Source organism: Protopterus annectens, chromosome 10.part0 (assembly GCF_019279795.1).
Source record: "Protopterus annectens isolate FY-2018-M chromosome 10.part0, PAN1.0, whole genome shotgun sequence".
NCBI classification, from domain to species: domain Eukaryota; kingdom Metazoa; phylum Chordata; order Ceratodontiformes; family Protopteridae; genus Protopterus; species Protopterus annectens.
Genome location: NC_056744.1, coordinates 380,126,112 through 380,141,477, shown reverse-complemented (window position 1 = coordinate 380,141,477; position 15,366 = coordinate 380,126,112). Strand labels below are relative to the sequence as shown.

General features: G+C 39.8%; 1 protein-coding gene across 1 annotated transcript in view; it reads left to right on the top strand.

The window, feature by feature from the left end:
- The window catches only part of COLGALT2 (collagen beta(1-O)galactosyltransferase 2), a 1,144,817-nt gene that overhangs the window by 589,036 nt on the left and 540,415 nt on the right, over positions 1–15,366 (top strand). The window contains exon 4 of the mRNA XM_044085299.1: positions 6,445–6,579. Coding sequence (XP_043941234.1) covers positions 6,445–6,579 — 135 coding nt within the window. The remainder of the gene's footprint in view (positions 1–6,444; positions 6,580–15,366) is intronic.

The following is a 15,366-nucleotide window of genomic DNA, read 5'->3' as shown; positions in this document are numbered from 1 at the left end:
GAATGAAACGAAGTACAGATAAGTGTAATTAACTGAAGGCACGTGGAATGAAACGAAGTACAGATAAGTGTAATTAACTGAAGGCACGTGGAATGAAAGGAAGTACAGATAAGTGTAATTAACTGAAGGCACATGGAATGAAATGAAGTACAGATAAGTGTAATTAACTGGAAGCACATGGAATGAAAGGAAGTACAGATAAGTGTAATTAACTGAAGGCACATGGAATGAAGCGAAGTACAGATAAGTGTAATTAACTGAAGGCACATGGAATGAAACGAAGAACAGATAAGTGTAATTAACTGAAGGCACATGGAATGAAGCGAAGTACAGATAAGTGTAATTAACTGAAGGCACATGGAATGAAACAAAGTACAGATAAATGTAATTAACTGAAGGCACATGGAATGAAACAAAGTACAGATAAGTGTAACTAACTGAAGGCACATGGAATGAAATGAAGTACAGATAAGTGTAATTAACTGAAGGCACATGGAATGAGACGAAGTACAGATAAGTGTAATTAACTGAAGGCACATGGAATGAAACGAAGTACAGATAAGTGTAATTAATGGAATGAAATGAAGTACAGATAAGTGTAATTAACTGAAGGCACATGGAATGAAACGAAGTACAGATAAGTGTAATTAACTGAAGGCAGATGGAATGAAACTAAGTACAGATAAGTGTAATTAACTGAAGGCACATGGAATGAAACAAAGTACAGATAAGTGTAATTAACTGAAGGCACATGGAATGAAACGAAGTACAGATAAGTGTAATTAACTGAAGGCACATGGAATGAAAGAAAGTACAGATAAGTGTAATTAACTGAAGGCACATGGAATGAAACGAAGTACAGATAAGTGTAATTAACTGAAGGCACGTGGAATGAAACGAAGTACAGATAAGTGTAATTAACTGAAGGCACGTGGAATGAAACAAAGGACAGATAAGTGTAATTAACTGAAGGCACATGGAATGAAACGAAGTACAGATAAGTGTAATTAACTGAAGGCACATGGAATGAAACGAAGTACAGATAAGTGTAATTAACTGAAGGCACATGGAATGAAACGAAGTACAGATAAGTGTAATTAACTGAAGGCACGTGGAATGAAACGAAGTACAGATAAGTGTACTTAACTGAAGGCACATGGAATGAAACGAAGTACAGATAAGTGTAAATAATGGAATGAAACAAAGTAAAGATAAGTGTAATTAACTGAAGGCACATGGAATGAAATGAAGTACAGATAAGTGTAATTAACTGAAGGCACATGGAATGAAACGAAGTACAGATAAGTGTAATTAACTGAAGGCACATGGAATGAAACTTAGTACAGATAAGTGTAATTAACTGAAGGCACGAGGAATGAAACGAAGTACAGATAAGTGTAATTAACTGAAGGCACGTGGAATGAAACGAAGTACAGATGAGTGTAATTAACTGAAGGCACGTGGAATGAAAGGAAGTACAGATAAGTGTAATTAACTGAAGGCACATGGAATGAAACGAAGTACAGATAAGTGTAATTAACTGAAAGCACATGGAATGAAAGGAAGTACAGATAAGTGTAATTAACTGAAGGCACATGGAATGAAACGAAGTACAGATAAGTGTAATTAACTGAAGGCACATGGAATGAAACGAAGTACAGATAAGTGTAATTAACTGAAGGCACATGGAATGAAACGAAGTACAGATAAGTGTAATTAACTGAAGGCACATGGAATGAAATGAAGTACAGATAAGTGTAATTAACTGAAGGCACATGGAATGAAACAAAGTACAGATAAATGTAATTAACTGAAGGCACATGGAATGAAACAAAGTACAGATAAGTGTAACTAACTGAAGGCACATGGAATGAAACGAAGTACAGATAAGTGTAATTAACTGAAGGCACATGGAATGAGACAAGTACAGATAAGTGTAATTAACTGAAGGCACATGGAATGAAACAAGTACAGATAAGTGTAATTAATGGAATGAAATGAAGTACAGATAAGTGTAATTAACTGAAGGCACATGGAATGAAACGAAGTACAGATAAGTGTAATTAACTGAAGGCACATGGAATGAAACTAAGTACAGATAAGTGTAATTAACTGAAGGCACATGGAATGAAACAAAGTACAGATAAGTGTAATTAACTGAAGGCACATGGAATGAAACGAAGTACAGATAAGTGTAATTAACTGAAGGCACATGGAATGAAAGAAGTACAGATAAGTGTAATTAACTGAAGGCACATGGAATGAAACGAAGTACAGTTAAGTGTAATTAACTGAAGGCACATGGAATGAAGCAAGTACAGATAAGTGTAATTAACTGAAGGCACATGGAATGAAACGAAGTACAGATAAGTGTAATTAACTGAAGGCACATGGAATGAAACGAAGTACAGATAAGTGTAATTAACTGAAGGCACATGGAATGAAACGAAGTACAGATAAGTGTAATTAACTGAAGGCACATGGAATGAAATGAAGTACAGATAAGTGTAATTAACTGAAGACACATGGAATGAAACAAAGTACAGATAAATGTAATTAACTGAAGGCACATGGAATGAAACAAAGTACAGATAAGTGTAATTAACTGAAGGCACGTGGAATGAAACGAAGTACAGATAAGTGTAATTAACTGAAGGCACGTGGAATGAAACAAAGGACAGATAAGTGTAATTAACTGAAGGCACATGGAATGAAACGAAGTACAGATAAGTGTAATTAACTGAAGGCACATGGAATGAAACGAAGTACAGATAAGTGTAATTAACTGAAGGCACATGGAATGAAACGAAGTACAGATAAGTGTAATTAACTGAAGGCACATGGAATGAAACAAAGTACAGATAAGTGTAATTAACTGAAGGTACGTGGAATGAAACGAAGTACAGATAAATGTAATTAACTGAAGGCACATGGAATGAAACGATGTACAGATAAGTGTAATTAACTGAAGGCACATGGAATGAAATGAAGTACAGATAAATGTAGTTAACTGAAGGCACATGGAATGAAACGAAGTACAGATAAGTGTAATTAACTGAAGGCACATGGAATGAAACGAAGTACAGATAAGTGTAATTAACTGAAGGCACATGGAATGAAACGAAGTACAGATAAGTGTAATTAATGGAATGAAATGAAGTACAGATAAGTGTAATTAACTGAAGGCACATGGAATGAAACGAAGTACAGATAAGTGTAATTAACTGAAGGCACGTGGAATGAAAGGAAGTACAGATAAGTGTAATTAACTGAAGGCACATGGAATGAAATGAAGTACAGATAAGTGTAATTAACTGAAGGCACATGGAATGAAATGAAGTACAGCTAAGTGTAATTAACTGAAGGCACATGGAATGAAACGAAGTACAGATAAGTGTAATGGCAGCAATTGAGGAACTCAGAAGAGGGTGAGAACTGAGACAGAAGGGAAGACAGTGGAGCAGGTTAACAGTTTCAAGTATCTGGGAGGGGTGGTTGATGAAAAGGAAAGTCTGAATGAAGAGGTCAAAGCTAGAATCAGAGGGGCTGCAGCCAACTGGCATAGAGTGTCAGGTGTAGTGTATGACAGAGGAATGCTAAAGAAGCTAAAAAGTAAGGTGTACAAAACAGTGGTGTGACTAGTACTACTATATGGTACAGAAACATGGCGGAGCAAATGAGGGCGCTAGATGTGATGGAAATTAAGTGCTTGAGATGGGTGGTCGGATACACACTGTGGGACAGACAAACAAATGAGGAGATAAGAGTAGACGTCAAAGGAGCTCCATTTGCAGAAAAGATCAAAGAGAACAGATTACGGTGGTTTGGGCACATGTGCAGAAAAGCAGAAGGCAATCCGATGAAGAAGATTTGGGACAGACAGGAAGAAGGTAAGAGGAAGCGAGGGTGTCCAGCAAAGAGGTGGATGGATTGTGTGAGAGAAGATCTGCGACGGTCAGGCATGAGTGTCGAAGAAGGCAGGAGTGTGACATTGAATCGAGAGAGATGGCAACAGTTAACATGACACCCAACCTCATCTAGAAAATGGGAAAAGGGGGCTGATGATGATTGACAGGGTAACATTAAACCCCTTGGCAAACTTAGATAATGAAGGCTTGAAAGTCAGAGACTTCCTTGAATCGGTGTACCTCTCTCATCACACGTTTTCAGGACCCCTGAATCTTCTTTGTTTAACATCTTTTGGAAGGTTTTGCTTACATAACACCAAGCAAATCTCCACATGACAGTTCTAGAGGCAGTCACTCTGGAAATGGTATCAGCATAATCAGAAGGACATTTTAACCAGTGGTAGTGACTTCGGACACAGAATCAGTTATGGTACACAAAGCAGTCCTTTCCTCAGAAGAGGAAATGCTTGTCTTAATATAAGCATAATCTTTAACACATGAGCTTGACAGCTGAAAATTAAAAAAAAAAAAAAAAAACTGTTGCTGAAGAATATACTTTTTTCTCCAAATCTATCATAAGCCTTCCTGTCATTGTCAGAAGATAAGAGTTTGGTATTAACTAAATGTTTAGCAGCAACTGGGTTCATCAGTGCGATAGCTGCTGGGTCTGATCTGGGATTAGTATATACAAATTTATTAGGATGAGGAACTTTATACAATCTACCTGCTTTCCTGGGGGCAGCAGGCTGGCTGTCAGGGAGGTTACAGGCAGTGACAAAAACATACTCTAGTGCTGAAAGCACAGAAGGAACTGGAGTAAGTTCTGGAAAATCCATTTGCAATAAATCATAATACTTTTTTGGGGATGTGTAATGTCCTTATGTTCCCAGTTAAATAAATGATTAATTCTGAAAAATAGTTACAGAAAAAGAGAATCCTTCAAAGGGTTTAGCAGAAGCAATACTCTCCTATGAATCTGAATCAGAAACCCAAGGAGACAATATAGAAGCTGTCCCTTCATAATAATCTTATGGTTAAAGCCATGAACCTTTTAGAAGATGAAGAATCTCCCTTTCTCTTGCCAGAAGCAGCTAAACTGGAAGGATTAAGAGCCTGAATTAAACCCTTAACTAAGCCCAATAAGTCACTCCTGTCTAAAGTGACTGAGACAGGAGAAGAAATATGTCTTAAGTTTTTGCTTCTTTTTGACAGGAATTTCTAATAAAGTAGTTCCATTTTTGCCAGGAACAAAACACTCCCTAGGGACAGTAAAACACTCAGGCTAGGCAGAGAAAGATACCCTTCCCCTTGTCCCAGGACTGATGAGAATGGTTGTCCGTTGCTTGCCAAGGGCATTCCAATAGCTGCTGAGGACATGTCTAAATCCTGGTCCATGTAGGTACTATCCCAGTGGGAGCCAAGGAAAAAGATGTATAGTCTGAGGAGCCAGAAAGGGTTGTTGCAGAGTCACCCATCTACAGCTAAGGTACCTTAGCATCCTGCTGTGGTGGCAAAGGCTGTTTAATAATTTTCTTTCTTTTTGTAGCTGGAAGAAGGAACAACCAAGGAAGTGATAGGTTGTTCCATGGTTAAGCCAAAAAGATGCCTGATTCCTCGGGATGTATGGCAGTGGTAGTTGATAAACAGTTGAGAAGTAAAAAGTCACTTCCCCCAGCAAAAAAACAAAAAAACAAAAAACAAAACAAAAAAACAGTATAATGTACTTTAAACGCTTACCCCATACCCACCCCTAAAGTAAAACTAACCTTTACTTCAGAAAAATAGTTTTAAATTAGAAATTATTTCAAACAACTTTTTTCCACAAAAGAAGAAAGTAACTTTCCTGTCTGAAAGTTACTAAAAGTCATGTGACAGTTAATAAAATCACTTTATCTTAGTTTAAAAAAAAGTATATTTTCACAGAATAAGTCAAATTCTGTCATGAAAAGGAAATGTGGAAGGTTTTTCTCCTGAAGGGAACCTATCTGCCCAACAATGGAAAGCTATAGTGTACCATCGATCCTTAAAACCAGGAAGAGGAGTGCTCTTTGGCAACTGCCTTTTGTAAAGCAGAGGCAGACATCGCTAAATGTCTGGATTTTGGCAAATGGTCCTCTCTGTATTCACTGGATTCTCTGACCAATGATGTCTAATTATACATTACATGTATAATTTTATTTCTTTGTGGCATGTGCTAAGTTTCAAAGTCAGTCTTGTTTCATTCGTTTTAAGGGATGATAGGATTTAGATGTGGAAGTCTCCAGTTTTATTTAAAACGTTATTTTGTAATTTCCTTCCACACTTGTTTAATCCTTGAAGGCTGAGAACAGCGTTTTGAAATATATGGACCATAATGCTAGGACAACTCAGAAAAATTTGTTTGTGTTAACTGATGTCTGTAGAATGAATGGGTAGTGTGTCTCTTGTTGGAGGAATAAGTTATATTAATAATATACATTTTTCACTATATTATTTGCTTTTAAGAGCAGTGCATTAGGATTACCTTTGTGTGATCTCTTTTTTATTTCTGTTTTAGTTTGTAGATAGTGACAACCTCTTGACAAATCCTCAGACATTAAAACTATTGATTGCTGAGAACAAAACCATTGTTGCACCCATGTTGGAGTCCCGTACACTCTACTCTAATTTCTGGTGTGGCATCTCTTCACAGGCAAGTATATCCTATCCCTGTTTATGAAAATTTGTACAAAACATTTCTATTTGGACGTGTTTATGGTGTTGTGGTATATCTATGTGATATTTAAGAACGCAGAGCTGCACATTTCATCCAAACTCCCTAGTAAAGTAGACACAAGTTGATTTGCAGGTGCCCATCAGGAAGAAAATAAAGGCCATCACTGGAGTTGAACACCCATGTTGCATTTCATTGCAGAAATGTTCCTTCTGAAAAGGGAGCTGAGGGTGGTAAATAAGTTACAAAGAATGGAAAGTAAACAATTGTATCGTTATGGGAAGCCAAAGAGGGGGGTGATGAGGGCTGTGCGCCTCTCAGCTGTACCTAATTTTAAGGAACATTTCCACATTTTGAATCACAATAATATGTTTCATATTGGCAGGCTTTGTAATGCATTCATTATAACTGTTAGACACAAATTTGTGGTAAAAAGTAGTGAATGGTTAAACTAAGCATACAGCACATTAACTGAGCTCTGGGCTTCCTAGCTGCACGTGTTAGCAGCTGTTGTGCATTTTCCTGTCTGTTCCCATTTGAGATACATTGTTGCATTGTTGTACAAATGGGAGACTGATGGTTAGTTCTACACAAAGAGTAGCTGTTCAAAACAAGAGCATGGAACTCCAAGTGCAGTGTTTAAGAATGTGCCAGACTGCTCAGATCTGATACGTAAAAAAATAAAAGGTAAATACCATTTTTATTGTTTTATTCTTTTCTTTATTTATATTTTTGCATAACAAGTAAAACATGCATCTTCTCCAGTGTTTGTTTTTTATTATATTTTGGTAAGTAAATGGAGTACTGCTAGGGAGAACCAGCATGTAGGGGGAAATAGGCAGAAAGGCTCTGTTAACTAGACAGTTAGATTTACAGCTATGTATGACGTGAAATGCATGCATATCACTTATCAGGAAAGTATACACACTTTTTGTTGTTGTGTCTTTCGGCTTTTCCAGGTTAGGGGTCGCCGCAGTGGAACTTCGGTCCGCTAATGATTGGCAGTAGATTTTTACGTGCCGAGTTGCCAGCCCTGAAGCACAACCTTCAATGAAGGTATGCCTATTCACGCATGCATGTCTCCACAAAGAAGACACTCTAGCTGAGAATCGAACTGGACAACGTCTTGCTTTGAGGCGACAATGCTACCGCAGCACCACCACCGCAGTAGGAAAGTATACACACTAACAGACAAAAATACTACAGTAGAGTAAAATATCATTCATTGCTGATGACTAATACATGAGAAGACAATCTGTCTGCATAACTAAAGACTATAACATTACAGGCCTTGTTAAGCTCAGTGAGCAGTGACAGTGGAGATATTGTGATGGTTACAGTGCCCAGACACCTCAGCCTTCCCTCTCCAAATTGTGGATGTCTACCTCTTATTTATTATTTATTTATTACAGTTTGATCACCAGGATAGTCCACTGGGCCTGGAAGAGCCCATTTTCAGTGGAGGCCCGGGGAGGAAAGCTCCACAAGACATAGACAATTTTACAATAGTTACACAAAAGTAAATAAAGTAGCAGAACACTGAAAAATACATAGATAATATACAATTTGTTAAAAAAAGTCATAACATTTCTAATCCTAGGTAATGAGTATTTTTTTAAATTGCAGTTAGTGCTAACAACAACACAATACCATCAAAAGCAGAATAACAACATACAAGTCTAAACTATACACAACACATGCAGTAGCTTGTAACTTATACTATTTAAAATGGCAAGCAGTATTCAAACTCTAAGACATGAATGCAAGCAAAAATGTCTTCTGAAAAAAATTAAAATGTGCAATTAGATGAGCTACTGGACAACTCCAATTCACAACAATCAAGAATGGATCTTCCATAGTATTGCATTAATGTAAACATACAGTACCTTTTTTTAGAAAAGAAATTAGCATTTCACTAATAAGGAATTGTGAATAATCTAACTCAGGGGCGGCTCATGCTATAGGACTGCAAGACTGCAGCCTCCCCAGCTGTGGAAAGAAGAAGAAAAACAAAATAAAACAGTTAGAGTCCCGGAACTCCACGAATGCGTGCTTGGAGTTCCTGGAACTCAGAGAACTCCAGACTGCTGTATTTGCAGACCGGATAGGGGGAAAGGCATCTCTGCACTGCAGATGCCCAGATGTCTATGCGGTGACGACCACATAGAACAGAAGAATTCTGGACTGCATCTGCAGGCTGGAGCCTACTCTCACAGGGAAACCAGCCGGGAGGACAGTAGGGACTGAAGATACAGTGTAGTCTCACAGGGAAACCAGCTGGGAGGACAGTTAGCTTGTGCTGGACAGGACTGAGGATACGGTGTAACTGCAAATGGACTCAGAAACTGAGAACACTGAATTCAGGAACAGGTGTGTGTGTGTGTGTGTGTGTGTGTGTGTGTGTGTGTGTGTGTGTGTGTGTGTGTGTGTGTGTGTGTGTGTGTGTGTGTGTGTGTGTGTGTGTGTGTGTGTCTGTGTGTGTGTGTGTGTGTGTGTGTGTGTGTGTGTGTCTGTGTGTGTGTGTGTGTGTGTGTGTGTGTGTGTGTCAGGATACATGGTGGTGGATAGAGAATACCGTAAGCTTGGGCCCAGGTGGTAAGAGCTTGAATTCCCTATCCACCACCATTTGTAAGAAATTTGCAGATTTTTTGCCTCATATTTGTTCTGTTCGTTCCTCATAAAATCTGTGGTTTCTATATATTTTTTTCTTTACGCAGTCAGTAGTGCAGTGGTAGCAGTGTTGCCTGCCAGCTACAGGTTCTCTGGTTTGGTTCTTGGCTGGGGTGCCTTCTGTGTGGAGTCTGCATGTCCTCCATGTGTTTCTGTGGGTTTCCTCTGGGTGCTCTGGTGTCCTCCCATCTTACAAAGACATGTGTCTGGAGTGTTTCTCCCTCAGCCTCTGCTGAAAATTGGCTTTTGTTCCAAGTCAGACTTTCCTGGTTAACAAATGCTAAATAAATAAAAATGACAGGCATTTGAATTTCAGACTTCATATTCTTCAGAAAGAACATGGTAACACAAAACCTTTTATTCTAGCAATTTTTTAAGTTTATAAGATGGATATTTGAAATTTTTCCCTACTTTTGGGACTGTATTCCCCCATTATTGGCTTTGTCCAGGTTTTTTGTGCAAAATTTGAGTGTTATGGTGAGAACTGAATTCACTGAATATGTTTGGGTGCTGTATTCCCCCATTACTTGCTTTGTCCAAGTGTTTTTTCCTAAGAGATTGAGAGCTATAATGAAAACTGAATTCACTGAATATGTTTGAGGGCTGTATTCCCCCATTATTGGCTTTCTTTAGGTGTTTTGTGCTAAGAGGTTGACGGCTATGGTGAGAATTGAATTCACTAAATGGTAGCTATTTAAGTTTCAGTCGTCTTCTCTTTCACATCATCATCATCTTTCAGCTTTTCCCATTAGGGGTCGCCACAGCGGATCATCTCTTTCCATTTCTTCCTATCCTCTGCATCTTGCTCTGTCACATCAACCACCTGCATGTCCTCTCTCACCACGTCCATAAACCTTATCTTAGGCCTTCCTCTTTTCCTCTTACCTGGCAGCTCCATCCTTAGCATCTTTTTCCCAATATACCCAGCATCCCTCCTCAGCATATGTCCAAAACAACGCAATCTCGTCTCTCTTGCCTTGTCTCCAAACTGTCCAACATACGCTGACCCTCTAATATACTGATTCCTAATCCTATCCATCCTAGTCACACCGAGTGCAAATCTTAACATCTTTAACTCTGCCACATCCAGCTCTGACTCCTGCCTTTTTGTCAATGCCACTGTCTCCAACCCATATAACATAGCTGGTCTCACTACCCTCTTGTAGACCTTCCCTTTCACTCTTACTGGTACCCGTCTGTGACAAATCACTCCTGACACTCTTCTCCACCCACTCCACCCTGCCTGTACTCTCTTCTTCACCTCTCTTCCACATTCACCATTACTCTGAACTATTGATCCCAAGTACTTAAACCCGTCCACCTTTACCAACTCTACTCCCTGCATCCTCACCATTCCTCTACCCTCCCTCTCATTTACATACATATATTCTGTCTTAGCCCTGCTGACCTTCATTCCTCTACTCTCTAGAGCATATCTCCACCTCTCCAGAGTCTCCTCAACCTGATTCCTACTCGCACTACAGATCACAATGTCATCTGCAAACATCATAGACCACGGGGCCTCCTGTCTGATCTCATCTGTCAACCTGTCCATCACCACTGCAAATAAGAAAGGACTCAGAGCTGATCCTTAATGTAATCCCACCTCCACCTTAAACGGATCTGTCACTCCCACTGCAGTCCTCACCACTGTCACACTACCCTCGTACATATCCTGTACCACTTTTACATACTTCTCTGCCACTCCCGACTTCCTCATACAATACCACAACTCTTCTCTAGGCACCCTGTCATATGCTTTCTCCACGTCTACAAAGACACAATGCAACTCCTTCTGACCTTCTCTGTATTTGTCCAATAACACTCTCATAGCAAACATTGCATCTGTAGTGCTCTTTCCTGGCATGAAACCATACTGCTGATCACTAATCATCACCACCCTTCTTAACCTAGCTTCCACTACTCTTTCCCATAACTTCAAGCTGTGACTGATCAATTTTATCCCTCTGTAGTTACTGCAGCTCTACACATCACCCTTATTCTTAAAGCTAGGTACCAAAACACTTTTTCTCCACTCCTTAGGCATCCTCTGACTTTCCAAAATTTCATTAAATAATCTAGTTAAAAATTCCACTGCCATTTCTCCTAAGCAGCTCCATGCTTCCTTTGGTATGTCATCTGGGCCAACAACCTTTCCATTCTTCATCCTCTTCATAGCTGTCCTTACTTCCTCCTTGCTAATCTGTTTCACTTCTTGATTCACTATCCCCACATCATCCAACCTTCTCTCTCTCTCATTCTCTTCATTCATCAGCCTCTCAAAATACTCTTTCCATCTACTCAACACACACTCCTCTCTTGTGAGTACCTTTCCTTCACTATCCTTTATCACCCTTACTTGCTGCACATCTTTCCCTGCTCTGTCCCTCTGTCTAGCCAATCGGTACAGGTCCCTTTCTCCCTCTTTAGTGTCCAATCTCTCATACAACTCTCCATATGCCTTATCCTTAGCTTCTGCCACCTCTCTCTCTGCCATGCGCCTCATCTCCTTATACTCATGCCTACTTTCTTCATCTCTTTGACAATCCCACTTCTTCTTCGCCAGCCTCTTCCTCTGTATACTCTCCTGTACTTCTTCATTCCACCACCAGGTCTCCTTGTCCACCTTCCTCTGTCCAGATGTCACACCAAGCACCTTTCTAGCAGTCTCCCTTACTAGTTCTGCTGTAGTTACCCAGCTGTTCAGTAACTCTCCACTGCCTCCCAGTGCCTGTCTTAACTCTTCCCTAAACTCCACTCCACAATCACCCTTTTTTAACTTCCACCATTTAATCCTTGGCACTGCTTTCACACTCCTCCTCCTCTTCTTGATCACCAACGTCATCCTACAGACCACCATTCTATGCTGCTTAGATACACTTTCCCCTGCCACCACTTTACAGTCTTCAATCTCCTTCAGACTGGCCCTCCTACATAGGATATAATCCACCTGTGTGCATCTTCCTCCACTGTTGTACGTCACCCTATGCTCCTCCCTCTTCTTAAAATACGTATTCACCACAGCCATGTCCATCCTTTTTGCAAAATCTACAATCATCTGACCTTCTGCATTCCTCTCCTTAACACCATACCTACCCATCACTTCCTCATCCCCTCTGTTCACTTCACCAACATGCCCATTAAAATCCGCTCCAATCACTAGTCTCTCACCCTTGGGTACACTCACCACAACTTCATCCAACTCACTCCAAAATTCCTCTTTCTCATCCATCGCACACCCAATTTTTGGAGCATATGCACTAACAACATTCATCATTATACCATCAATTTCGAGCATAAACATCACTCTGTCAGACACTCTCTTCACGTCTAAAACACTTTTGGCATATTGTTCCTTTAGTATAACCCCTACCCCATTTCTCCTGCCATCCACACCATGATAGAACAATTTGAACCCATTTCCTAAACACCTGGCCTTACTTCCCTTCCATCTGGTCCCTTGCACGCACAATATATCAACCTTCCTTCTCTCCATCTTATCAGCTAACTCTCTTTCTATACCAGTCATACTGCCAACATTCAAAGTTCCTACCCTCACTGCTACACTCCTAACCTTCCTCCTCTCTTCCTGCCTTCGGGCATGCCTCGTCCTCCTCTTCTCCTTCAGCCAACAGTAGCCCAATTTCCATCAGCACCCTGTTGGCTAACAGTACTGGTGGCAGTCGTTTTTAACCCAGCCCTCGACCGATCCGGTATGCAATTATGAAAAGTTCTCCACATCAGTAATTTTTGGCAGAGGTTTTACGCCGGATGCCCTTCTGACGCAACCCTCCCCATTTATCCGGGCTTGGGACCGGCACAAAGAAATGCACTGGCTTGTGCATCCCCAGTGGCTGGGTTCTTCTTCTCTTTCACAAAACAGCTGATTTGACATAGTGGTATGTTGCTCTGACTGTTTTGCACAGGGTCCTGAATTCAAGACTTGGCATTGAAATGTATGGTGGTAACACGGCATTTTATTCTAGCAACTTTCCAACATTATACAAGCAATGTTTTAAATGTGTCCATGGTTTTTGGGCTTTTGTTCCCCCCCCCCAAATAAATTTTGCCTTTTTCCAGATTTCTTATGCTGCAAAGTTCAGAGATACAGTTGAGTGTCGAGTAGATTTTACAAGTAGCTGAGAGCTGCAGGGGAGCAAAAGTTTAGTGCTGCTTATGCTGAGTCTGCTTGCATTGTTAATAGCATAATAGGTAGTATACTTGCTTTTGATGCAGAAGGCTGTGGGTTCTACTCCCATAGTAGGCAGATGCATTGCGGATACTATACTGTGTTGCAAAGGGGGTGGATACTGCAGCCCATTTTGGTGAAGATACCTAGCAACTATGAACCTGCTATCAGTTTGCCATCCATTCCCTATTGCAATATTACTAGCTTATCATTTTTTTAGTGTAACATAGGCAGTTTATTCCTCAAGGGCAACAGGCACTTTATTTGTAGATGAAACAATGACATATAAAGTTGACTGCTAGCAGCAACCTCTTCATTAGTTACAGATCTCTTTAATGTGGAATTATTTAGATAACTTGTACTTCTTCAGAGATTGCGCATATTTATTGATACTGATGGACTGTAGAAGTTTGAGTAGACTTTTATGATGAAATGTTCTGAATTGGGCTGTTTTGTCATTATTGGTGCATGCATTTTGTTTCTTTGTTTACTGGAAAAATGTTCAAAACAATAAATTTAAAACACCCTCTAAAACTGTATTGTATTGTACAAGGAATATAATTTAATACAATCAGGAAAGTGCATCAAAGGGGCGGCCACGGTGGTGCAGTGGTTAGCATTGCTGCCTCACAGCAAGAGGTTCTCCGGTTCGATCCTCGACTGGGGTGCCTTCTGCATGTCCTCCTTTTCCTCTCCCACATCCCAAAGACATGCTGCAGGTGGATTGACACTCTAAATTGCCCTAGGTGTGAGTGAGTGTGCCTTCTGTGGAAGGTTGCTGGCAACTCGACACAAAAACTCCACTGCCATTCAATGTGCAGACAAGGTGATCCGCTGTGGCGACCCTAACGAAGAAGAAGAAGGAAAGTGCATCAAAGAACATATGTATGTTTTGTGTGCAAGGGGCCTGTGATTTGAAAACAGCCCAAAGTTAATCTTTATCTGCCACTGGCAAAATGTATTTTCTTTGAATGTGGTCTTCAATGCTGTTTCAATGAATGTGAGTTTCAAGGGAAGAGAAGTTTTAATGCTAAGTCTATTTTCATTGTGAGACTGCATTGCTTTGTTTAGCAGATCTCTATTAGTGTTTGTGCTGTAAAATGCAAAATAAATTTAAATGAAATCCATATCATCACAGAAGTAAAGCTGTATGCACATTACAGCGTTTATGGTAAATTGGGTGAAATTCCTATAGTAAGGATAAAGGAGTTGAATTTAATAAAAATCCTTATATTTAGAGGGTAGTATAGTGTTTCTCAGCTGAAAGTGTTTCCAACAGTCTTTATGTGACAGGTTATATTACTGGTAGAGGTTGTCAGTCCATGTTTTTTTTTTTTTTGCATTATATGAATTAGGGTTAATATGCCTCATTCCTACCAGATAACCCAATCTTCCACTCTTTAGTAATGGGCTATTTTACAGGGGAGCATCCAGAGAGCCTAGGAAGGCATTTCCACCAATTTCTCTCATTATCTATGAGTTATTACTAGACAATAACCCACTTGTAAACAGAAAGGAAGAGCCCTGTCATACCAGAAAACTGCCAAAGGAGAAGAACTATTAATTAATGAGGTCTGTAGCCTGGGCCGTGGCTGTACATCTGGCCCTACTGCTCTAAGTAATATATCCAGTGTGCCACTGTATAATTTTTAATATTAGGAAAACTCAAGCTACCTTTGTTGAATGGAGAAAATAGAACTTTAGAAGAGATTTTGTGCCATCCCGAACTCCATATAAAATTAAACTGCCTGTCATAATGTGGAACAAAGGGGCAACATGTGTAACACTTTTTAGCAACTCGGGCTAGGGGCTCACAACATGGTTAAAATGTATACTTACATGAAGTTCCTTTTGTGAATTAATACAATTTAATACTTACCATGGATATTTATTGAACTAATTCCTGA